At 54.9% G+C, this 21,643-nt stretch overlaps 1 protein-coding gene across 2 annotated transcripts in view; it reads left to right on the forward strand.

Annotated features, from left to right (window-relative positions):
- Positions 1-21,408, forward strand: part of LRFN5 (leucine rich repeat and fibronectin type III domain containing 5) — a 117,950-nt gene extending 96,542 nt beyond the window's left edge. Inside the window, exons 2-4 of one of the 2 annotated variants that reach the window (XM_060262319.1) lie at positions 12,606-14,013; positions 19,837-20,558; positions 21,091-21,408. In XM_060262319.1, coding sequence (XP_060118302.1) covers positions 12,626-14,013; positions 19,837-20,558; positions 21,091-21,104 — 2,124 coding nt within the window. In that variant the 5' untranslated portion in view covers positions 12,606-12,625 and the 3' untranslated portion in view covers positions 21,105-21,408. Of the gene's footprint in view, positions 1-12,605; positions 14,014-19,836; positions 20,780-21,090 lie in introns of those variants that run through there. The other variant, XM_060262318.1, reaches the window with a different exon arrangement.
- The last annotated feature ends 235 nt before the right edge of the window (positions 21,409-21,643 follow it).

Genomic DNA, 21,643 nt, shown 5'->3' on the forward strand with positions numbered 1-21,643 from the left:
TACCGGGATGGCTTCAACAGCTGTGGAGAAATCCGTTGTCTTTCCTTTTGGCAGTCAGTAGGAGCAGCCCAGTTTGAGAGCGCTTCTCAGTCCTCTTTGGCCTCCAGCTGCTGTGAATGTGTCTCCTCCACTCAGTTGAACGTCCCTGACCTTTGGTTGCTGCAGCGCCTTTTCTCCTTCAGGGGGGAGGCAGCCATGATGTCGGCCTGCAGGAGAAGGGCTCAGTTCCAGCCCAGAAGCCCCTTCGCTATTTGTGAGTTGACCCGGACAGCTGACATTTGAGATTCTTTTAAAGGATGTTGTCAGCCACGTTAAAGCTTTTAAGTCAATCTGGGCCCCTGGCTGGGGAGAGGCAGTGCTGAGTCTTGGGGAATCGGCCATCTGTGGAGAGGGGAGTCCTGAGCCTGGGACTTCCAGCCCCCTTCCCCCGCTCACACGGCTCCATCCTAAGCAGAGTTATGCCTTCCTGAGTCCTTTGACGGCGCTGGGACTACGAGGGCAGAGCTCTGTGAAGGACAGCCTTGTTAGTCACCGTCCCATGGAGAATCAGTGGCTGCCTTGATGTGGAACAGCCGCCCACCTCAGCAAACCTTGTGCTGCATTTCTCTTGCAAGTTCTGAGTTGGCGCCAGCAGAAGACACACCGCTGTGCTTCTGGCCTGACTGCGGGCATGCGGAGGGCAGAGGGGGGTCCAGGCTGAGGCAGAGGGGGGGACTTGCCCCGGGCCACTCGTGACCCACTGGCAGATTTGGGATGTGGCTTAAGGAGTGGCTGGATCACACCCAGCCTGTCCTCTGGGCTGCCTCCGTCCTTGCGAGCTGCTCCGGCTGCTCCTGGGAACTGCTCCAAGGGCAGAGGAGGAGGAGGAGGGGCACAACCGGAGCAAGGCTTGCAGGAAGACTGTCCCCAGCAAAAAGAGGGCAGGAAGCTGGAAGGAGGAGCAGAACAGCAGGGCTGGTAGCAGAAGCCAGGGGGGCTTTCCGTGGTGCCCACTGGCCTGGCTCAGAAAAGGTTCACAACCTTTATGCTGCGCTGGGAGTGCTCGGGGGGCCGCTCTTGCCCAGGGGCCATTTTGTAGAGAAAGGGGGGTGGCAGCTCATTAGCACAACTCAGTATGCAGAACTCATTTGCATATGCCGTAGCCGCCCTGAGCCCGATAGGGGAGGGCGGGAGAGAAACGAAATAAATGCCCCCCTGGCATCACCTGAAGGTGTACTGAACAGGGCTGCCCCTGGACTCTCCGGCCCCCTGGGCAAGGCTCACTTCTGCTGCCCCCCCCCCCCCCGCACTGGTAACGTCACCCAGTCACACGGGAGGCATCCAATCCAGCGCCCCCAGGAGGCAGGACCCGCCCTGGTTCTAAATGACATCAGCTCAGCCTCTACCTTGAAATGCTTCTTGAATTATAATTGTCATCATCAAACCTTACTCTCATCATACTTTTCCCGTGACTTTCTCCTCTGTGGCAGGATGAAGATTTCCCTCTGTCTGCTTAATATGTTTTGGTTACCCCCCCCCCCCTTTTTGTGGGGAAAATACTAGAAAGTTTGTCAAATCTTAGAATTCAGGAAAATTCTCTCGGGGGGAGGATTAAAAAATGGAGCCCAGAAGAAAGTATTTTTTTTGGGGGGGGGGGGAGGGAAAGAAAGCACAATAACATTTAGAGCTGCGGTCCCCAACCTTTTTGGCACCAGGGACCGGTTTTGTGGAAGACAAATTTTCCACGGACCGGGGAGGGGGAGCGTTGATGGTTTCAGGATGATACAATTGTGCACTTTATTTTGTTGTGGCAGTGAAGTGTGCAGACTCTTATCTGGGAGAACTGGGTTTGATTCCCCTCTCCTCCACTTGCAGCTGCTGGAATGGCCTTGGGTCAGCCAGAGCTCTCTTATCTGGGAGAACCAGGTTTGATTCCTCACTCCTCCACTTGCACCTGCTAGAATGGCCTTGGGTTAGCCAGAGCTCTCTTATCTGGGAGAACCGGGTTGGATTCCCCTCTCCTCCACTTGCAGCTGCTCAAATGGCCTTGGGTCAGCCAGAGCTCTCTTATCTGAGAGAACCGGGTTTGATTCCCCACTCCTCTGCTTGCACCTGCTGGAATGGCCTTGGGTCAGCCAGAGCTCTCTTATCTGGAAGAACCGGGTTTGATTCCCCACTCCTCCACTTGCACCTGCTGGAATGGCCTTGGGTCAGCCAGAGCTCTCTTATCTGGGAGAACCGGGTTGGATTCCCCACTCCTCCACTTGCAGCTGCTGGAATGGCCTTGGGTCAGCCAGAGCTCTCTTATCTGGGAGAACCGGGTTGGATTCCCCACTCCTCCACTTGCAGCTGCTGGAATGGCCTTGGGTTAGCCAGAGCTCTCTTATCTGGGAGAACCGGGTTTGATTCCCCACTCCTCCACTTGCAGCTGCTGGAATGGCCTTCGGTCAGCCAGAGCTCTCTTATCTGGGAGAACCGGGTTGGATTCCCCTCTCCTCCACTTGCAGCTGCTCAAATGGCCTTGGGTCAGCCAGAGCTCTCTTATCTGAGAGAACCGGGTTTGATTCCCCACTCCTCTGCTTGCACCTGCTGGAATGGCCTTGGGTCAGCCAGAGCTCTCTTATCTGGAAGAACCGGGTTTGATTCCCCACTCCTCCACTTGCACCTGCTGGAATGGCCTTGGGTCAGCCAGAGCTCTCTTATCTGGGAGAACCGGGTTGGATTCCCCACTCCTCCACTTGCAGCTGCTGGAATGGCCTTGGGTCAGCCAGAGCTCTCTTATCTGGGAGAACCGGGTTGGATTCCCCTCTCCTCCACTTGCAGCTGCTCAAATGGCCTTGGGTCAGCCAGAGCTCTTGCAGGGTTGTCCTTCAAAGGGCAGCTGTTGTAAGAGCCCTCTCAGCCCCACCTACTCACAGGGTGTCTGTTGTGGGGGAGGAGGATAAAAGAGGTTGTGAGCCACTCTAAGAGTCAGAGTGGAGGGCAGGAAATAAATCCAATGTCGTTATCGTCTTCTTCTTCTTATTATTATCATCATCATCATTACTACTACTACTACTACTACTACATTGTAATATATAATGAAATAATTATATAACTCATGGCCCAGTTGCTAACAGACCGCAGACTGGGACCGGTCCACAGACCAGGGGATGGGGAGGGACCCCTGATTTAGAGTTTCTGGAGCTGCACTCCTGGGAGCTCCTGCCCCAAATGAGGCCACCTTTTGTCAAAAGAGAAAGCAGGCTCTGCACGCATCTGCAGCCCCACTTGCTTCTAGAGCACTGACCAGATGCTAGATGCTCTTCCGAAAGAAGCGCAAGTGAGTCTGCGGGTTGTGTGTGTGTGTGTGAAGCACTCTGCAGCAGCCCCAGGATCTCCCAGGATCTGGGAGGTTTGCAGCCTGCCGTTTGCTGTGCCCGAGGCCTGCGGCTTGAGAGGAGCCCTGCTGCGCTTCCCTCAGGATGGATGCCAGGATCGGAGTCTTGACGGCCAAACCCTCAGCCATGCACTTAAAGATCACCCTTGAAGTTTGCTTACTGCCAGAATTAATGCCCCAATTACTCTCTGTGGAGCAGGACCGATGGCTTTATTCTAAATTCTGACAATTTCTTCCAGGAACCAGCTCTGCCTCCTCCCCAGAGTTCAGGGCCAGCAGAAAAAGGAACACGTTTAATTGGTACATTTATAGTCCGGGGCTGTCTGGCTCTCTGTGCAGAGGAGGGCAGCGGCTTTCTAGCGTAGACATTGGAGGGATCTTGCCCTCTCGGCTGCCCGTAAAGAGGAATTTGCTGTCATTAGCTTCCCCCCTTCCGTCCAGCAAAAGCCGCTTTCCATGAGCATATCTGATGGTGCTGCCAGTCACCTGCTGGGCCCCACCTTTGCTCCTGGGGGCAAAGGGGGCAGTGCACTCTTCACCCCACAGCACTCTTGGGAGCAAAGAGGGCCCTGGGAGAGCCATTTTAGTGTAGTGGTGAAGTGTGTGGACTCTTATCTGGGAGAACCGGGTTTAATTCCCCACTCCTCCACTTGCACCTGCTGGGATGGCCTTGGGTCAGCCAGAGCTTTTGTAGGAGTTGTCCTTGAAAGGGCAGCTTCTGGGAGAGCTCTCTCAGCCCCACCCACCTCACAGGGTGTCTGTTGTGGGGGAGGAAGATAAAGGAGACTGTGAGCCGCTCTGAGCCTCTGATTCAGAGAGAAGGGCGGGGTATAAACCTGCAGTTCTCCGTGTTGTGCAGGGAGCTCGTAAATGTTTGTGAGAGAGAGAGTTCCTTTTGTCAAACAGGAACCGTCTTGCAGTGCTTGCATTCAGGTCTGCAACCGGAAGCCTCCTTTCCGAGGGAGCCGTGCCTGCCCCTGGTGAATGCACTGGATGGATCTCTTCCTGATGCAGCCCCTCAGCCTGGAGGCCAGTAGAAGGGCAGCGTTTCTGTCGAGACACCAGGCCTTTGGGCTCTTCCGGTGTGGGATCTCCTGCCTGGGCTCTTTGGCAAAGGGGGGCCAAGGCGGAGAGACCAGAGGTTTGTCCTGTGCCGCTCAATGGGGCTGGATCTAGGGGCCAACGAAGAGTGCAGTCACAAGTGGCGCCACGTCCCCGGGAAGAAGACTCAGCTGCGTTGTTGCCTCCTCCAGTGGAGACCAGCTCTGGCCACAAATGCCTGGCAGAAGAGGGGGGACCTTGCTGCTTTTGCTCTGGGGGGGGTGTTGAGCAGGGGTGCAAGGAAGGAAGGAGCCCTCCCGGGGGTTGCTGTGGAACTTGCAGGAGTCCGTGGCCTGGGCTAAGTGCCCGCTGTCTCCAAAGGCATTTCCAAACTTCCCCCTCATCGGTGAAATCCTGATGCAAGTGGTGTCAGCCTGCCCAGCGTATTTTCAGCCTCCCTCCCCACGAGCTAAGGCAGGGGGCAGAGATCTGTCGACGCGAGAACCACGATGCAGAAAGGAGCAAGGTTTCCGCCAGCAGTTGTGAGCCCAGTGCCCCAAAGGGTGTGGGTGTGCAGGGCTGAGAGGGAGAGGACCTGGCGTGGGGGGAGAGCATCTCTCTTGGATGCAGAAGGCCCCAGGCTCTGGAGCCCATGGTGGGGATGGGGGCGGGGAAGATCTCCATCTGAGACCCCCGAGATCTGCTGCCAGCCAGAGCGGACAAAACTGACCTTGACAGGCCAATGAGCTGAGTCAGCAGAAGGCAGCCTGATGAGTTCGGGTGTGGCAGATAATCCACACATGCCCAGAACACGGGAGAGGGCGAGGAGGAAGTGAGCAGAGAGCCTCTTGGAAGGACTGCCCAGAGCACGGGTGCCAGTCACAGAGGGACTGTTTGGTGTCCTGGTTAAGTGTGCAGACTCTTATCTGGGAGAACTGACTTTGATTCCCCCCTCCTCCTCTACTTGCACCTGCTGGAATGGCCTTTGGTCAGCCGTAGCTCTCACAGAGCTGTCCTTGAAAGGGCAGCTTCTGGGAGAGCTCTCTTAGCCCCACCTTCCTCACAGGGCATCTGTTGTGGGGGAGGAAGATAAAGGAGGTTGTAGGCCACTCTGGGAGAGCTCTTTCAGTCCCACCTGCCTCACAGGGTGTCTGTTGTGGGGGAGGAAGGGAAAGGAGAGTATAGGCCGCTCTGAGACTCTGTCCTTGAGAGGGGCAGCTTCTGGGAGAGCTCTCTCAGCCCCACCCACCTCACAGGGTGTCTCTTGTGGAGGAGGAAGATAAAAGAGATTGTAGGCCGCTCTGAGACTCTGTCCTTGAAAGGGGAGCTTCTGGGAGAGCTCTCAGTTCCACCTGCCTCACAAGATGTCTGTTGTGGGGGAGGAAGGGAAAGGAGAGTATAGGCCACTCTGAGACTCTGTCCTTGAGAGGGGCAGCTTCTGGGAGAGCTCTCTCAGCTCCACCCACCTCACAGGATGTCTGTTGTGGGGGAGGAAGGGAAAGGAGAGTATAGGCCACTCTGAGACTCTGTCCTTGAGAGGGGCAGCTTCTGGGAGAGCCCTCTCAGCCCCACCCACCTCACAGGATGTCTGTTGTGGGGGAGGAAGGGAAAGGAGAGTATAGGCCACTCTGAGACTCTGTCCTTGAGAGGGGCAGCTTCTGGGAGAGCTCTCTCAGCTCCACCCACCTCACAGGATGTCTGTTGTGGGGGAGGAAGGGAAAGGAGAGTATAGGCCACTCTGAGACTCTGTCCTTGAGAGGGGCAGCTTCTGGGAGAGCTCTCTCAGCTCCACCCACCTCACAGGATGTCTGTTGTGGGGGAGGAAGGGAAAGGAGAGTATAGGCCACTCTGAGACTCTGTCCTTGAGAGGGGCAGCTTCTGGGAGAGCCCTCTCAGCCCCACCCAACTCACAGGGAAAGGAGAATGTAGGCCGCTCTGAGACTCTGTCCTTCAAAGGGCAGCTTCTGGGAGAGCTGTCTCAGCTCCACCCGCCTCACAGGATGTCTGTTGTGGGGGAGGAAGAGAAAGGAGATTGTAGGCTGCTCTGAGACTGTCCTTGAAAGGGCAGCTTCTGGGAGAGCTCTCTCAGCTCTACCCGCCTCACAGGGAAAGGAGAATGTAGGCTGCTCTGAGACTCTGTCCTTCAAAGGGCAGCTTCTGGGAGAGCTCTCTCAGCTCCACCCAGCTCACAGGATGTCTGTTGTGGGGGAGGAAGGGAAAGGAGAGTATAGGCCACTCTGAGACTCTGTCCTTGAGAGGGGCAGCTTCTGGGAGAGCTCTCTCAGCTCCACCCACCTCACAGGATGTCTGTTGTGGGGGAGGAAGGGAAAGGAGAGTATAGGCCACTCTGAGACTCTGTCCTTGAGAGGGGCAGCTTCTGGGAGAGCCCTCTCAGCCCCACCCAACTCACAGGGAAAGGAGAATGTAGGCCGCTCTGAGACTCTGTCCTTCAAAGGGCAGCTTCTGGGAGAGCTGTCTCAGCTCCACCCGCCTCACAGGATGTCTGTTGTGGGGGAGGAAGAGAAAGGAGATTGTAGGCTGCTCTGAGACTGTCCTTGAAAGGGCAGCTTCTGGGAGAGCTCTCTCAGCTCTACCCGCCTCACAGGGAAAGGAGAATGTAGGCTGCTCTGAGACTCTGTCCTTCAAAGGGCAGCTTCTGGGAGAGCTCTCTCAGCTCCACCCACCTCACAGGATGTCTGTTGTGGGGGAGGAAGGGAAAGGAGAGTATAGGCCACTCTGAGACTCTGTCCTTGAGAGGGGCAGCTTCTGGGAGAGCTCTCTCAGCTCCACCCACCTCACAGGATGTCTGTTGTGGAGAAGGAAGAGAAAGGAGATTGTAGGTTGCTCTGAGACTCTGTCCTTGAAAGGGTAGCTTCTGGGAGAGCCCTCTCAGCCCCACCCAACTCACAGGGAAAGGAGAATGTAGGCCGCTCTGAGACTCTGTCCTTCAAAGGGCAGCTTCTGGGAGAGCTGTCTCAGCTCCACCCGCCTCACAGGATGTCTGTTGTGGGGGAGGAAGAGAAAGGAGATTGTAGGCTGCTCTGAGACTGTCCTTGAAAGGGCAGCTTCTGGGAGAGCTCTCTCAGCTCTACCCGCCTCACAGGGAAAGGAGAATGTAGGCTGCTCTGAGACTCTGTCCTTCAAAGGGCAGCTTCTGGGAGAGCTGTCTCAGCTCCACCCGCCTCACAGGGTGTCTGTTGTGGGGGAGAAAGAGAAAGGAGATTGTAGGCCACTCTGAGACTCTGTCCTTCAAAGGGCAGCTTCTGGGAGAGCTCTCTCAGCTCCACCCGCCTCACAGGGAAAGGAGAATGTAGGCCGCTCTGAGACTCTGTCCTTCAAAGGGCAGCTTCTGGGAGAGCTCTCTCAGCTCCACCCGCCTCACAGGGAAAGGAGAATGTAGGCTGCTCTGAGACTCTGTCCTTCAAAGGGCAGCTTCTGGGAGAGCTCTCTCAGCCCCACCCGCCTCACAGGGTGTCTGTTGTGGGGGAGAAAGAGAAAGGAGATTGTAGGCCGCTCTGAGACTCTGTCCTTCAAAGGGCAGCTTCTGGGAGAGCTCTCTCAGCTCCACCCGCCTCACAGGGAAAGGAGAGTGTAGGCCGCTCTGTGACTCTGATTCAGAGACAAGAGTGGGGAAAAATCTGGGGTCTTCTTTTCTTCTTCTAAAGGTGGAAGTGGAAGGAGGGGTCCCACTTGGGCCTGTGTGGTTCTGAATCTGGCTGCGTTTCTGAAGGTTGCTTCTAGCCCCGGGGGGTTGGGGAGGGGCCAGGTGCGCAGGCCGAGATCCCCAGAGGCTCTCCAGAAGCGAGGCGGCACCTCCTGGGGCCCAGGGACCCCCCACCCAGGCAGCTGTGCTGGCAGAGGGACTGGAGGGTGCTGGTTGTCGTGGGGCCATCTCAGGCGGGCAGCGCAAGAGGCAGCCACGGAGACGAAGCATCGCTGGAGCAGGCCCCCGAGTGCAGCTCCTGGGGGGGTCCAGTGCTGGGGCTGGCCGAGGGTGGGGAGCCGGAGTGGCAGAAGGGGGCTCCAGGCAAGGGGGGGGGGAGAGGAAGGTCTGGGGAGGGGCGAGTGGGAGCTTCAGCCTGAGTCAGGGAGGGGGCAGTCCAAAGCCAACACTGCTGGAGGGTCATGAAGGGACACCTGAAAGGAAGTCTGAGGGAGGTCGGGAGGGGGGGGGCAGTGCTCAAGGTCTGGGTGCCGGAAGGCCAGTTTTGTTCCGCATCTTTATCAATGATTTGCATGAAGGAATAGAGGGAACACTTATTACATTTGCAGATGATACTAAATTGGGAGGGGTTGCAAACACAGAAGAAGACAGAAACAAGATACAAGGATGATGAAGAAGAATTGTAGATTTATACCCCGCCCTTCTCTCTGAATCAGAGACTCAGACCGGCTCACAATCTCCTATATCTTCTCCCCCCACAATAGACACCCTGCAAGGTGGGTGGGGCTGAGAGGGCTCTCACAGCAGCTGCCCTTTCAAGGACAACTCCTATGAGAGCTATGGCTGACCCAAAGCCATTCCAGTAGCTGCAAGTGGAGGGGGGAATCAAACCCGGTTCTCCCAGATAAGAGTCTGCACATTTGACCACTACAACAAACTGCCTGTCGAGGATGACCTTGACAGGCTGGGAAACTGGGCTATGACATGAATTTTAACAGGGATAAATGTAAAGTTCTGCATTTTGGTAGGAAAAATCCAATGCATGGTTATAGGATGAGGGAGACTTGTCTTAGCAGTAGTCTGTGCGAAAAGGATCTAGGGGTCTTAGTGGATCATACGCTGAAGACGAGTCAACAGTGTGATGTGGTGGCTAAAAAGGCACATGCCATTTTGAGCTGTATCAACAGAAGTATAGTGTCCAGATCATGTGAAGAGATGGTATTGCTTTACTCTGCTCTGGTAAGACCTCACCTGGAGTATTGTGTTCAGTTTTGGGCAGCACATTTTAAGAAGGATATAAACAAGCTGGAACGGGTCCAGAGGAGGGCGACAAAGATGGTGAGGGTTCTGGAGACCAAGTCCTATGAGGAAAGGTTGAAGGAGCTGGGGATGTTTAGCCTGGAGAAGAGGCGACCGAGAGGTGATAGGATCACCATCTTCAAGTATTTGAAGGGCTGTCAGATAAAGGATGGGGTGGAATTGTTTTCTGTGGCACCAGAAGGCAGGACCAGAGCCAATGGGTTGAAATTAAATCAAAAGAGTTTCTGGCTCAACATTAGGAAGAACTTCCTGACCGTTAGAGCGATTCCTCAGTGGAACAGGCTTCCTCCTCGGGAGGTGGTGGCCTCTCCTTCCTTGGAGGTTTTGAAGCAGAGGCTAGATGGCCATTTGACAGCAATGAGGATCCTGTGAATTTAGGGGGAGGTGTTTGTGAGTTTCCTGCACTGTGCCGGGGGTTTGACTAGATGACCCTGGAGGTCCCTTCCAACTCTAGGACATTATGATTCTAAGTCAATTCCACTGGTTTCAAACTACTCTCCAAGTAAACAGGCTAACATCGGAGCCTGCATTCTTTGGTGCAGTTAACATGTTTCTTATGATATGGAGCAGAGGTCCATCAGTGGCTATTAGCCATAGTATATTATTGGAACTGTCTGGGGCAGTGATGCTCTGTATTCTTGGTGCTCTGGGGGGGGGGGGCAAAGTGGAAGGGCTTCTAGACCCACTTGTGAACCTCCTGATGGCACTTGGTGTTTTTTGTTTGTTTTTTGGCCACTGTGTGACACAGAGTGTTGGATTGGATGGGCCATTGGCCTGATCCAACATGGCTTCTCTTATGTTCTTATGATGCTCTGTATTCTGGGTGTACAGTGGGAGGACGTCTAGAGACCTGGCCCCACTGATGGACCTTCTGATGGTGTGACACAGAGTGTTGGATTGGATGGGCCATTGGCCTGATTCAACATGGCTTCTCTTATGTTCTTATGTGACACAGAATGTTGGGCTGGATGGGCCATTGGCCTGATCCAACATGGCTTCTCTTACGTTCTTATGTGACACAGAGTGTTGGACTGGATGGGCCATTGGCCTGATCCAACATGGCTTCTCTTATGTTCTTATGTGACGCAGAGTGTTGGACTGGAGGGGCCACTGGCCTGATCCAACATGGCTTCTCTTATGTTCTTATGTGACACAGAGTGCTGGACTGGATTGGCCATTGGCCTGATCCAACATGGCTTCTCTTATGTTCTTATGTGACACAGAGTGTTGGACTGGAGGGGCCACTGGCCTGATCCAACAGGGCTTCTCTTATGTTCTTACGTGACACAGAATGTTGGACTGGAGGGGCCACTGGCCTGATCCAACAGGGCTTCTCTTATGTTCTTATGTGACACAGAGTGTTGGACTGGAGGGGCCACTGGCCTGATCCAACAGGGCTTCTCTTCTGTTCTTCTGTGACACAGAGTGTTGGACTGGATGGGCCATTGGCCTGATCCAACATGGCTTCTCTTATGTTCTTATGTGACACAGAGTGTTGGACTGGATGGGCCATTGGCCTGATCCAACATGGCTTCTCTTATGTTCTTATGTGACACAGAGTGTTGGACTGGAGGGGCCATTGGCCTGATCCAACATGGCTTCTCTTATGTTCTTATGTGACACAGAGTGTTGGACTGGATGGGCCATTGGCCTGATCCAACATGGCTTCTCTTATGTTCTTATGTGACACAGAGTGTTGGACTGGAGGGGCCATTGGCCTGATCCAACATGGCTTCTCTTATGTTTCTATATCCGGTGCAGTGATGCTCTGTATTCTTGGTGCTTGGGAGGGGAGGGCAACAGTGGGAGGGCTTCTAGTGTCCTGGCCCCACTGGTGGACCTCCTGATGGCACCTGGTTTTTTTTTTTTTTGGTCCCTGTGTGACAGAGTGCTGGACTGGGTGGACCACTGGCCTGATCCAACATGGCTTCTCTTATGTTCTTATGTGACACAGAGTGCTGGACTGGGTGGACCACTGGCCTGATCCAACATGGCTTCTCTTATGTTCTTATGATTATGTATATTTGGAACATAGTTTTTGAGAGCCAGTTTGGTGTAGTGCTTAAGTGTGCAGACTCTTATCTGGGAGAACCGGGTTTGATTCCCCACTCCTCCTCCACATGCAGCTGCCCAAGTGTGGGAGTCACTCACAAGTTCTCTCAGAGTTGTTCTTCTCAAGAGGAGTTTCTGTCAGAGCTCTCTCAGCCTCACCCGCCTCACAGGGTATCTGTTGTGGGGAGGGGAAGGGAAAGGAGCCGCCTCGGTGGGGAAGGCGGGATATAAATCGAATAAAATGAAATGAAAAATGAAAGAAACTACTCTGAGACTCCTTCAGGTAATGAAGGGTGGGATATAAATCCAATCTCTTCTCTTCTTCATCTTGATTTTCAAAAATAACCCAAACAAAGGCAGATTTGTAGTCACGAGTCATTGGTAGGGAAATAAGCCGTTGATTTTTTGTGTTGATGCCTGCTGAAGTAGAGGAATGGTGGTTTGGTGGTAGAGCATCTGCTGGGTAAGCAGAAGGTCTCAGGTTCAATCCCCGACATCTCCAACTCAAAAGGGTCCAGGCAAGGAGGCATGAAAAACCTCAGCTGGAGAGCCGCTGCCAGTCTGAGTAGACAAGACTGACTTTGATGGACCCAGGAGGGTCTAATTCAGTAGAAGGCAGCTTCATATGTTCAAGTATCCTTAAACATCCCTGTATATCGTGTAGTTCACTGAATTTCATACTTGGTCCTGGATATATCCTCCTTTCATTCTGTGATGAGCAGGCCTCAGATTCCGCAGGAGCTCACAAGAACGCAGCTCCTGAACCTTTCTGAGGGTTCCTTCTCCTCCTCCCCACCTACCTTGTCCATTGAATAGGAGGTGCAGCTGCAAAACAATCCCTGTGGGGGGGCGGCTCAGGAGAGCCCCAGGTGAGTGAGGCCTGCTTGGGCTGGCTGGATTTTTAGCCAGCCCAAGCAGGCCTCATTTGCCCGGGGTTCTCCTTTCTTGCATTGGGTTGCTTTTGGCTGGTTGTGGGGGGGCATATGCTAATGAGTTATTCTAATGAGCTCCACCACCTATTTTTCTGCAAAACAGCCCCTGGTGATGGGAGATGTCTGAAATCCCACTGCTGGGCAGCAGTGAAGCCCCCCCTCTCCCTTCCGCCTGTGCTTTCGAGTCCGCCGTCCTTCATGCAGCTTTTCCCTAATGCTCCCCTTTGCTCTCTTCCAGGATCCAGACCCCGCTCTACAATGGAAAAACTGCTTTTGTGTCTGCTGTTCACTGGCTTAGTGGTGAAGGCCCAGATCTGCCCCAAGCGTTGCGTGTGCCAGATCCTGTCTCCAAACCTTGCCACACTTTGTGCCAAGAAAGGCCTCCTCTTTGTCCCCCCCAACATTGACAGAAGGACTGTGGAGCTGCGGCTGGCGGACAACTTTGTGACCAACATCAAGCGGAAAGACTTTGCCAACATGACCAGCTTGGTGGACCTGACGCTCTCGAGGAATACCATCAGCTTCATCACCCCTCATGCCTTTGCAGACCTGCGCAACCTGCGGGCCCTGCACCTCAACAGCAACCGCCTGGCCAGGATCACCCACGACGTGCTCAGCGGCCTCTCCAACCTGCACCACTTGATCTTGAACAACAACCAGCTCACCACCATCTCCTCCACGGCCTTCGACGACGTCTTGGCTCTTGAGGAGCTGGACCTGTCCTACAACAACCTGGAGACCATCCCGTGGGACGCGGTGGAGAAGATGGTCAGCCTGCACACCCTCAGCCTGGACCACAACATGATCGACAGCATCCCCAAAGGGACCTTCTCCCACCTCCACAAGATGACCCGGCTGGATGTCACCTCCAACAAGCTGCAGAAGCTGCCGCCGGACCCGCTCTTCCAGCGGGCCCAAGTCTTGGCCACCTCAGGGATCATCAGCCCCTCCACCTTTGCCCTGAGCTTTGGGGGGAACCCGCTGCACTGCAACTGCGAGCTGCTGTGGCTGAGGCGGCTGTCCCGGGAGGACGACCTGGAGACCTGTGCTTCTCCCCCGCTCTTGTCGGGTCGCTATTTTTGGTCGGTCCCTGAGGAGGAGTTCCTGTGCGAGCCCCCCCTCATCACGAGGCACACCCACGAGCTCCGGGTGCTGGAGGGCCAGAGAGCGATCCTGAGGTGCAAAGCCCGTGGCGACCCAGAGCCTGCCATCCACTGGATCTCCCCGGAAGGCAAGCTCATCTCCAACGCCACGCGCTCCTTGGTGTATGACAATGGGACGCTGGATATCCACATCACCACCATGAAGGACACGGGGGCTTTCACGTGCATCGCTTCCAACCCGGCGGGGGAAGCCACGCAGTCTGTGGACCTCCACATCATAAAACTGCCTCACATACTGAACAGCACGAACCATATCCACGAGCCAGACCCTGGCTCTTCGGACATCTCCACTTCCACCAAGTCTGGCTCCAATGCCAGCAGTAGCAATGGGGAAACTAAAATTAGCCAGGACAAGAAAGTGGTGGTGGCAGAAGCCACGTCATCCACTGCACTGCTTAAGTTCAATTTCCAAAGGAATATACCTGGAATACGAATGTTCCAAATTCAGTACAATGGGACTTATGATGACTCCCTTGTTTACAGGTAAGAGGTTCCCCAAAAGCCCCTCTACTTCTCACTTGCCTCGAAGGCCCTGGGCTGGGCTCACCAGAAGGCGGGTCGGAGTTGACGGCACGTGTGAGTGCAAGAGACTCCATGAGGTGGCCACACCAGGCTGGGAAAGTCCTGGAGACTTCTTGGGGGTAGACACGGTTTGGGAAGGGGGGGACTTCAGCAAGGTAGAAGGCCATGGAGTCTATGCTCCGAAACAGCCATTTTCTCCTGCGGGGGGGGGGGGGGGGGATGAAGAAAGGTTAAAACGCTTGGGGCTCTTTAGCTTGGTGAAACATCAACTGAGAGGTGACATGATAGAGGTTGACAAGATTATGCATGGGATGGAGAAAGTAGAGAAAGAAGTACTTTTCTCCCTTTCTCACAATACAAGAACTCGTGGGCATTCGATGAAATTGCTGAGCAGACAGGTTAAAACGGATAAAAGGAAGTACTTCTTCACCCAAAGGGTGATTAACATGTGGAATTCACTGCCACAGGAGGTGATGGTGGCTGCAAGCATAGACAGCTTCAAGAGGGGATTGGCTAAACATCTGGAGAAGTCCATCAGTGGCTATTAGCCACAGTGTATTGTTGGAACTCTCTGGGGCAGTGATGCTCTGTATTCTTGGTGCTTGGGGGGGCACAGTAGAAGGGCTTCTGGTGTCCTGGCCTCACTGATGGACGTCCTGGTGGAACCTGGGTTTTTTTGGCCATTGTGCAACACAGAGTGTTGGACTGGAGGGGCCACTGGCCTGATCCAACAGGGCTTCTCTTATGTTCTTATGTCTGGGGCAGTGATGCTCTGTATTCTTGGTGCTTGAGAGGAGGGGCAACAGTGGGAGAGCTTCTAGTGTCCTGGCACCACTGATGGACCTTCTGATAGCACTTGGGGGTTTTGGCCACTGCGTGACCCAGAGTGTTGGACTGGATGGGCCATTGGCCGAATCCAACATGGCTCCTCTTATGTTCTTCTGTCTGGGGCAGTGATGCTCTGTATTCTTGGTGCTTGGGGGCACACAGTGGGAAGGTTTCTGGTGTCCTGGCCTCACTGATGGACCTCCTGATGGCACCTGGTTTTTTTGGCCACTGTGTGACCAGAGTGTTGGACTGGATGTGCCATTGGTCTGATCCAACGGCTTCTCTTATGCTCTTATGAAGATCTCTGCCACCCAGTTGTAATTCCAAAGGTTTCCTGGAGGTTCCTAAGCCAGGGGGGTGGTTTGTGATGGCGGCTGCTTCCTTGGCCCACTGTTGACTTCAGGGAGCTGCTTGGCTGGCTAGGTTGAGTGGGGTCAGACTGGGCCCGCCCCAGAGATATGGCGGGGGGGGGGGGGGGCGGTCCTCACTCAGGAAGCAGGTGGGCTGCAGAGGCATCTGAGAGAGACTCCCTGTCCATGGCTGGGATTGAATTGGAGAATAACTGGAATCTCTGCTGATGTGTGGGGAGGGGCTGGGTTTGCGGCAAGCAGGGCTGCATCCTATGAGGAGGCTGAATATTTGTGCCAGTCAGATTTTGAGACGGGCAGTGTGTGTGTGGTGCCTTGGATGCAGTCTGGAGTCGGGCCGGGGAGACTCGCCTGTCTAGCCCTCAGCCCTTGGAGGCGACTGGCTACCATGAGCCAAGGGGGCCTTTTGCTCCAGAGGCAGGACGTGCCAAGAGGCAAGGGCACAGGAGAGCCATGTCCTCCGCATCCCGCTTGCTTAGCTGCTGCATGGCGGAGGCTGCTGGGCAAGGTGGGCTTTCGCTGGTCTGATTCAGCAGGGCTCTTCTGCAGGGAGTGTGTCCAGTGCTTCGCTTTGGGCCTGTGTTGTCCTGGTTGTGGATCGAAGGGAACTTGTGCCCGGGCACATTGCAGAGGACAAATGGAAGGGACAAGAGAAGCATGACTCATGGAGGGAAGGGCTGGGCAGGCAGGGAAGGTGTTTGGGCTGTCCTGGGGAGGTGCACGTCCAGCCTGAGTGGAAGTTGCCTGAAGTGCTGTTGAAGCATCCAGCTGGCTCCTCGGGCCCAGGCCTTCTGACTGAGGCCAAGCGGAGAGACGTCTTTCTCCTCCCTGGGCCACAATTTCGCTCTAGTTCAGTTCTCCCTCCTTGGACTGAGGACATTTCAACACATTGTCGGTAGCCACGAAAGAGAGAAGGAAATGGTGTTTGACTCTGGCAGCAGGCCAGTCTCTGAGACCGTGAGGAGCTGGAAAAGCCGAGGTGTGTCTTGCTGGATGTTCTGTCTGAGGCCAAGGTGCGGTTCCCTCCCAGGTCGAAACGCCTCAAGAACTGAACGTGGGGACACGGGTCAGTTGCCTTCCTCTGCCCATCTGGTAGCATTTCCAGGCCCTTGTCCGGGGGGGGGGGGGCTCCCCTGCCTTCCTGCTGCCACTCAGAGTGATAACAGATGATAAAGAAAGGGTGGGGCTGTTCAGACTATGATGTGACTTCTTTTCAGAGTTTTCCCCAGAAATGACCTTGCACCTCTCTAGGAATAGCTGGAAACTCTGTGGTAAAACTACAGTTTACAGGTATTCCCAGAAAGGCATGACAACATGTCACGGGTTTCCTGGAAGTGACATCATACTTTCACTGGTGGCACTTCCCTATGCCCCACCACCTCCCCCTTGTTGCCAGGCCAGGGATGGCACCTGTAACAGCAGGGGTAGCAGAGTTGCGTTCACCCGGGGCGAAGAATTCGGAAGGAACCCGAATTTAATTGTGATGCAGAAGCCCAGGGGGGCGGGGGGCTTGGGGCTATTGTTAGGGAGGAAATGTGCACTGTATCCATGCATTTGGTGAAGTCACACCCTGTCACATCACTCCACTGAGACCCAAGGATGACTGACACAAATAACCACATGTCACCACTTAGGGGCCTAGCAGGGCCTTCTGCCGGCTGCCCCCACTCTGGTAGAGTCTGCATGGAGGGCCCAGAGCACCCTCCTATCTTCCTTATTAGTAAATACCTCTTAATTGGGACCAAGGAGATGTGAGGACCAAGCAGTATAACAACAACAGTTCATTTACAGTGCTCAAATAATAAGTGGGTAAAAGCAGTGAAGTATATATACAGTAAAGGTGGGTGTAAATAAGCAGAGGCCCTGACGTGTTTAGCTAGACATTCCCTGCTTGGTGTAGTGGTTAAGTGTGCGGACTGTTATCTGGGAGAACCAGGTTTGATTCCCACTCCTCCACTTGCAGCAGCTCAAATGGCCTTGGGTCAGCCATAGCTCTGGCAGAGTTGTCCTTGAAAGGGCAGCTTCTGGGAGAGCTCTCTCAGCCCCACCCACCTCACAGGGTGTCTGTTGTAGGGGGAGGAGATAAAGGAGATTGTGAGCCGCTCTGAGTCTCTGATTCAGAGAGAAGGGCGGGGTATAAATCTGCAGTTCTTCTTCTAATACCAGAACTCACCTCCTTGGGGAAGGGCTCTCTCCTGCATCCTTTCCCAGAGAGAACCCCCTTCCCTGTCTTTGCCTGGCCCTTTTATCTTCTCCTCCCAGGCCCCACCCCTCTCTGGGCCTGTATTCCCTCCAAAACCTAGCCACCCAATCAGAGGGACAGAGGGGATTCTGGGTAATGTAGGCTTTCTGTAATAACTCCTAGGCAGGCTTCTCTGGAGCTTGTAGGCCTCACTAGGCCCAGGATAATTTCTTTTCCAGCCTAATGTGCAACGCAGCATAGTCTTGCAGGAGGCTTTGTGCTTGACGCTTATGAAAAGGGGGAAGATTCTGCTGAAAAAGCACTCTTTCCCTTCTGGGCTCTCCTCTTGCATCTGGACTCTCTTAGGGTTGCCAAGTCCAGTTCAAGAAATATCTGGGGACTTTGGGGGTGGAGCTAGGAGACCTTGGGGTGGAGCCAGGAGACTTTGGGGGTGGAGCCAGGAGCAAGGGTGTGACAAGCATCATTGAGTTCCAAAAGGAGTTCTGGCTATCACATTTAAGGGGACGGTACACTTTTTCAATGCTTTCCTTCCATAGGAAATAATGAAGGATAGGGGCACCTTCTTTTGGGCTCATAGAATTGGACCCCCTGGTCCAATTGTTTTGAAACTTTGGGGATATTTTGGGGAGCAACACTGGATGCTATACTGGAAATTTGGTGCCTCTACCTCAAACACCAGCCCCACCCCCTGAGCCCCAGATCAATTCTCCATTATTTCCTATGGGAATAAGTCTGCATAGGGAATAATGGAGTTCCCAGCAGACATTTCCCTCCCCTCCCCCCGCTTTCTGACGACCCTGAAGCGGGGGGGGGGGGCTCCAAACCGGGGGATCCCCTGCCCCCACCTGGGGATTGGCAACCCTACCTCTCATCCTCTTGCGTCCTTCCATCACTGGCTGAGTTCCCTGCTGGAACCAGTTTCCCTTTCCCCTTGAAGCAGGCTGTGTTGGGAGGCCTTGGAGGAGCAGTGTGGGGGTGGAGAGGCTCCAGCTGGGGCCCTCAGGGGCTCTCCAGTAGGCCACGTGGTGCTCTTCCGAGCCCCGTTCCCCTGTGGGGCACCTGCCCCCTCTTTCAGAGAAGTAGGCCAGGCTGGCTCTGTCTTTCAACCTGTGCAGCCAGAAGAATGAGTAAGCTGTGAGCCTTTCCCCTCGGCCACATGCCAAAATGGGTGGAGCAACATAGCACAACATAACATTTCTGCTTCTACCTGGAAATGACATCACAACGCTCTAGGAATTTCCTAATCTCTCTGGTAAAAACCAGCAGTGAACACTGTGTGACATCACTTCCTACCACACTCTTGGACTCTCACTGGAGTGAAGGGGGGGGGGCAGAAGGTGGGAGTTGGGGAAGTCCCCCCCCCCCCCAGGTGCAGATCCTGCAGCGTTGCTAGAACATATGAAGCTGCCTTATACTGAATCAGACACTTGGTCCATCAAAGTCAGTCTTGTCTTCTCAGACTGGCAGCGGCTCTCCAGGGTCTCAAGCTCATGTTTTTCACACCTATTTGCCTGGACCCTTTTTTGGAGATGCCAGGGATTGAACCTGGGACCTTCTGCTTCCCAAGCAGATGCTCTACCACTGAGCCACCGTCCCTCCCCAAGAAAGAAAGGTAATTGTGTTGGTTGTTGCTAAGAGGTGCTGGAGACCCAAATGCAGGTCCTGGGGGGGCGGGGCCACATTCTTTGCACCTGTGGTGAAGGCAAAAGAAAGAGAAACGGGGCTTTTTCTGTAGCAGGTGCTCCTTTGCATATCAGGCCACACACCCCTGGTGTAGCCAATCCTCCAAGAGCTGACAGGGCTCTTCGTACAAAGCCTACTGTCAGCTCAAGGACGATTGGCTACAGCAGGGGTGTGTGTGGCCTAATATGCAAAGGAGCTCCTGCTACAAAAAAAGCCCTGGAGAGAAGTGCCGAGTTTTCAAGGGAAGTGATGGAGCACAGGTCTCATGCTATTGGCCTTCCTCTACAAAGTCTTCCTTGGTGGTCTCCCATCCAAGTATTGACCCTGCTTGTCTTCTGAGATGTCTGATGAGACTTGAGCTATGCTCTACCATCCTGCCTCCCAGAGTGATCTACAGACTGCTGGGTGGTCTTCCTTCAAGGAAGCTCTCTCTCTCTCTCCGAAACGTGTCCCCTGCAGCCCTCTTTCAGCTCCCAGAGCAGGCATGATGCCCCCCCTGCCCTGGTGGGTGTGCCCTGACCACCAGGGGCAGCAGATGGCAGCAGGGAAAGGGGGTTGTGGGTCGTGTGCCCCCGGGAGGAGCCCTCGGAGCTCAGCTGTCGCAAGCCCTGTTCTGATTAGAAGGCATCCGGGTGGGGGTGGGGGTGGGACTGGCCCTTCAGCCCCCTCCCCACTAACCCTCCTCTCTGTGTCCCCCGCCAGAATGATCCCTCCCACGAGCAAAGCCTTCCTGGTCAACAACCTGGCCGCGGGGACCACGTACGACTTGTGCGTCTTGGCGATCTACGACGACGGCATCACCTCGCTGACGGCCACGCGGGTGGTGGGCTGCATCCAGTTCACGACGGAGCAGGATTACGTGCGCTGCCACTTCATGCAGTCCCAGTTCCTGGGGGGCACCATGATCATCATCATCGGGGGCATCATCGTGGCCTCCGTGCTGGTCTTCATCATCATCCTCATGATCCGCTACAAGGTGTGCAACAGCGGCGGGCACCCCAAGGTCACCAAGGTCAGCAACGTCTACTCCCAGACCAACGGGGCCCAAGGCCAGGGGTGCAGCGGAGCCGCCGTGCCCCTCTCTGGCTCCAAGCAGGCCGTGGGGCACGAGGAGAGCCTGCAGTGCTGCAAGGTCAGCAGCGAGGGGGCGATGCAGCCGTCGGACGCCTCGGCCACCCAAGACTCTTGCACCGCTACCTCCACTCTGCCTCAGGCGTGGACTCCCGGTCCTTCTGCTTCCCAGAAGCTGAAGAGGAAACCCATGCCCAAACCGCTGGGCAGCGAGCCCCCTAGCGAAGGTGCCGCCTCCAGCCTGGAGGCCCAGAACACTAACCGCAACAACTCCACGGCCCTGCAGGTGGCCGTCCGGCCCTCGGACTGGCCCAAGGGCGCCCCCGTGTACAAAAGAGCACAAGCCAAGCCAAGTAAGTTCCTCACCCTGCCAGCCAACCCCTCCCGGGCCAAGCGCAGGTACTCCCTGCATGGAGAAGTGATGGAATACCACTGTCCCCTGAGCTCCCCGGTCCCCGGGGGGTTCTGGTGCAAGCGGAGCTTGTCTATGAATGGGATGCTGGAGGGCTCCGGTGTGGATGGTGGCAAAGCAAATTCTCCCAGTTCTGAGTGGATATTGGAGAGCACCGTGTGAGCCGCTCCTCGGGCCTTCTGGTTTTTTAATCTCAAAAAGTACAACGAAGCCCACCTACCAAACGCTGTCTAAGAACTCGCGTAGCCTCCTGGGCAGCGGGCACCTCCGGCTGCTCTCGTGTCCGTGCCGAGCGGTGCCAGGGAGCCCGACCGGCACCTCCCCCGTTTCTGTTGGGGTTTTGTTTTGTGCCATGCAGCAACGGAAGGCTGAGCATTTGAAAAAGCTCCTTTTTTAAAAAGAAAAAAAGAAATAAATATATATGTTTAGAGGGGAACAGCATGAAATAACACCCATGCCTTCTCCTCCTCTAGGACTGGCATCCTGATTCCACAGTAGCAGAACGCGGCCCCCAGCACGGGGCAGGAAAAGAGCCTTTTTAGATAAAGGGGATTGCTCTGCCCTCCACTCCAACCAACGGCCACTTAATGGATCAATCAGTATTATACAGTTTTCTAAGTGACCCGACTCTCTCTGTCTCTCTCTCTCTCTCTGTCTCTCCCTCCCTCCCTCTCCCCCCCCCCATTTCCTTTCCAGTGACAATGGCCAGGCCTTTGTTTTCAGGCAACTGCTGTACAGAACCAACACCTCTGTGTTGTTATGTTGTGTAAAATAAAATATTCCATAAACACAATCCGCCAGTGTTCCCACCAGCCCCCCGGGCATCGCCCTTGACACAGCTGCTTGGAGAACTCGCAGGGCGGAGGGGTGCTCAGTTTGGTCCTCTCTGCTGCATGGGGAGAGGCAAGGCCAAGCCTGCAGAGGGTGAATGTGGGGGGCCCTGGAAGAAGGAGGAGGAGAGATGGGCTGTACCCCGCCCTTCGCAACCCGAAGGAGTCTCAGAGCGGCTCACAATCTCCTTTCGCC

The sequence above is a fragment of the Heteronotia binoei genome, chromosome 21, assembly GCF_032191835.1.
Source record: "Heteronotia binoei isolate CCM8104 ecotype False Entrance Well chromosome 21, APGP_CSIRO_Hbin_v1, whole genome shotgun sequence".
In the NCBI taxonomy this organism is placed as follows: Eukaryota; Metazoa; Chordata; class Lepidosauria; order Squamata; family Gekkonidae; genus Heteronotia; species Heteronotia binoei.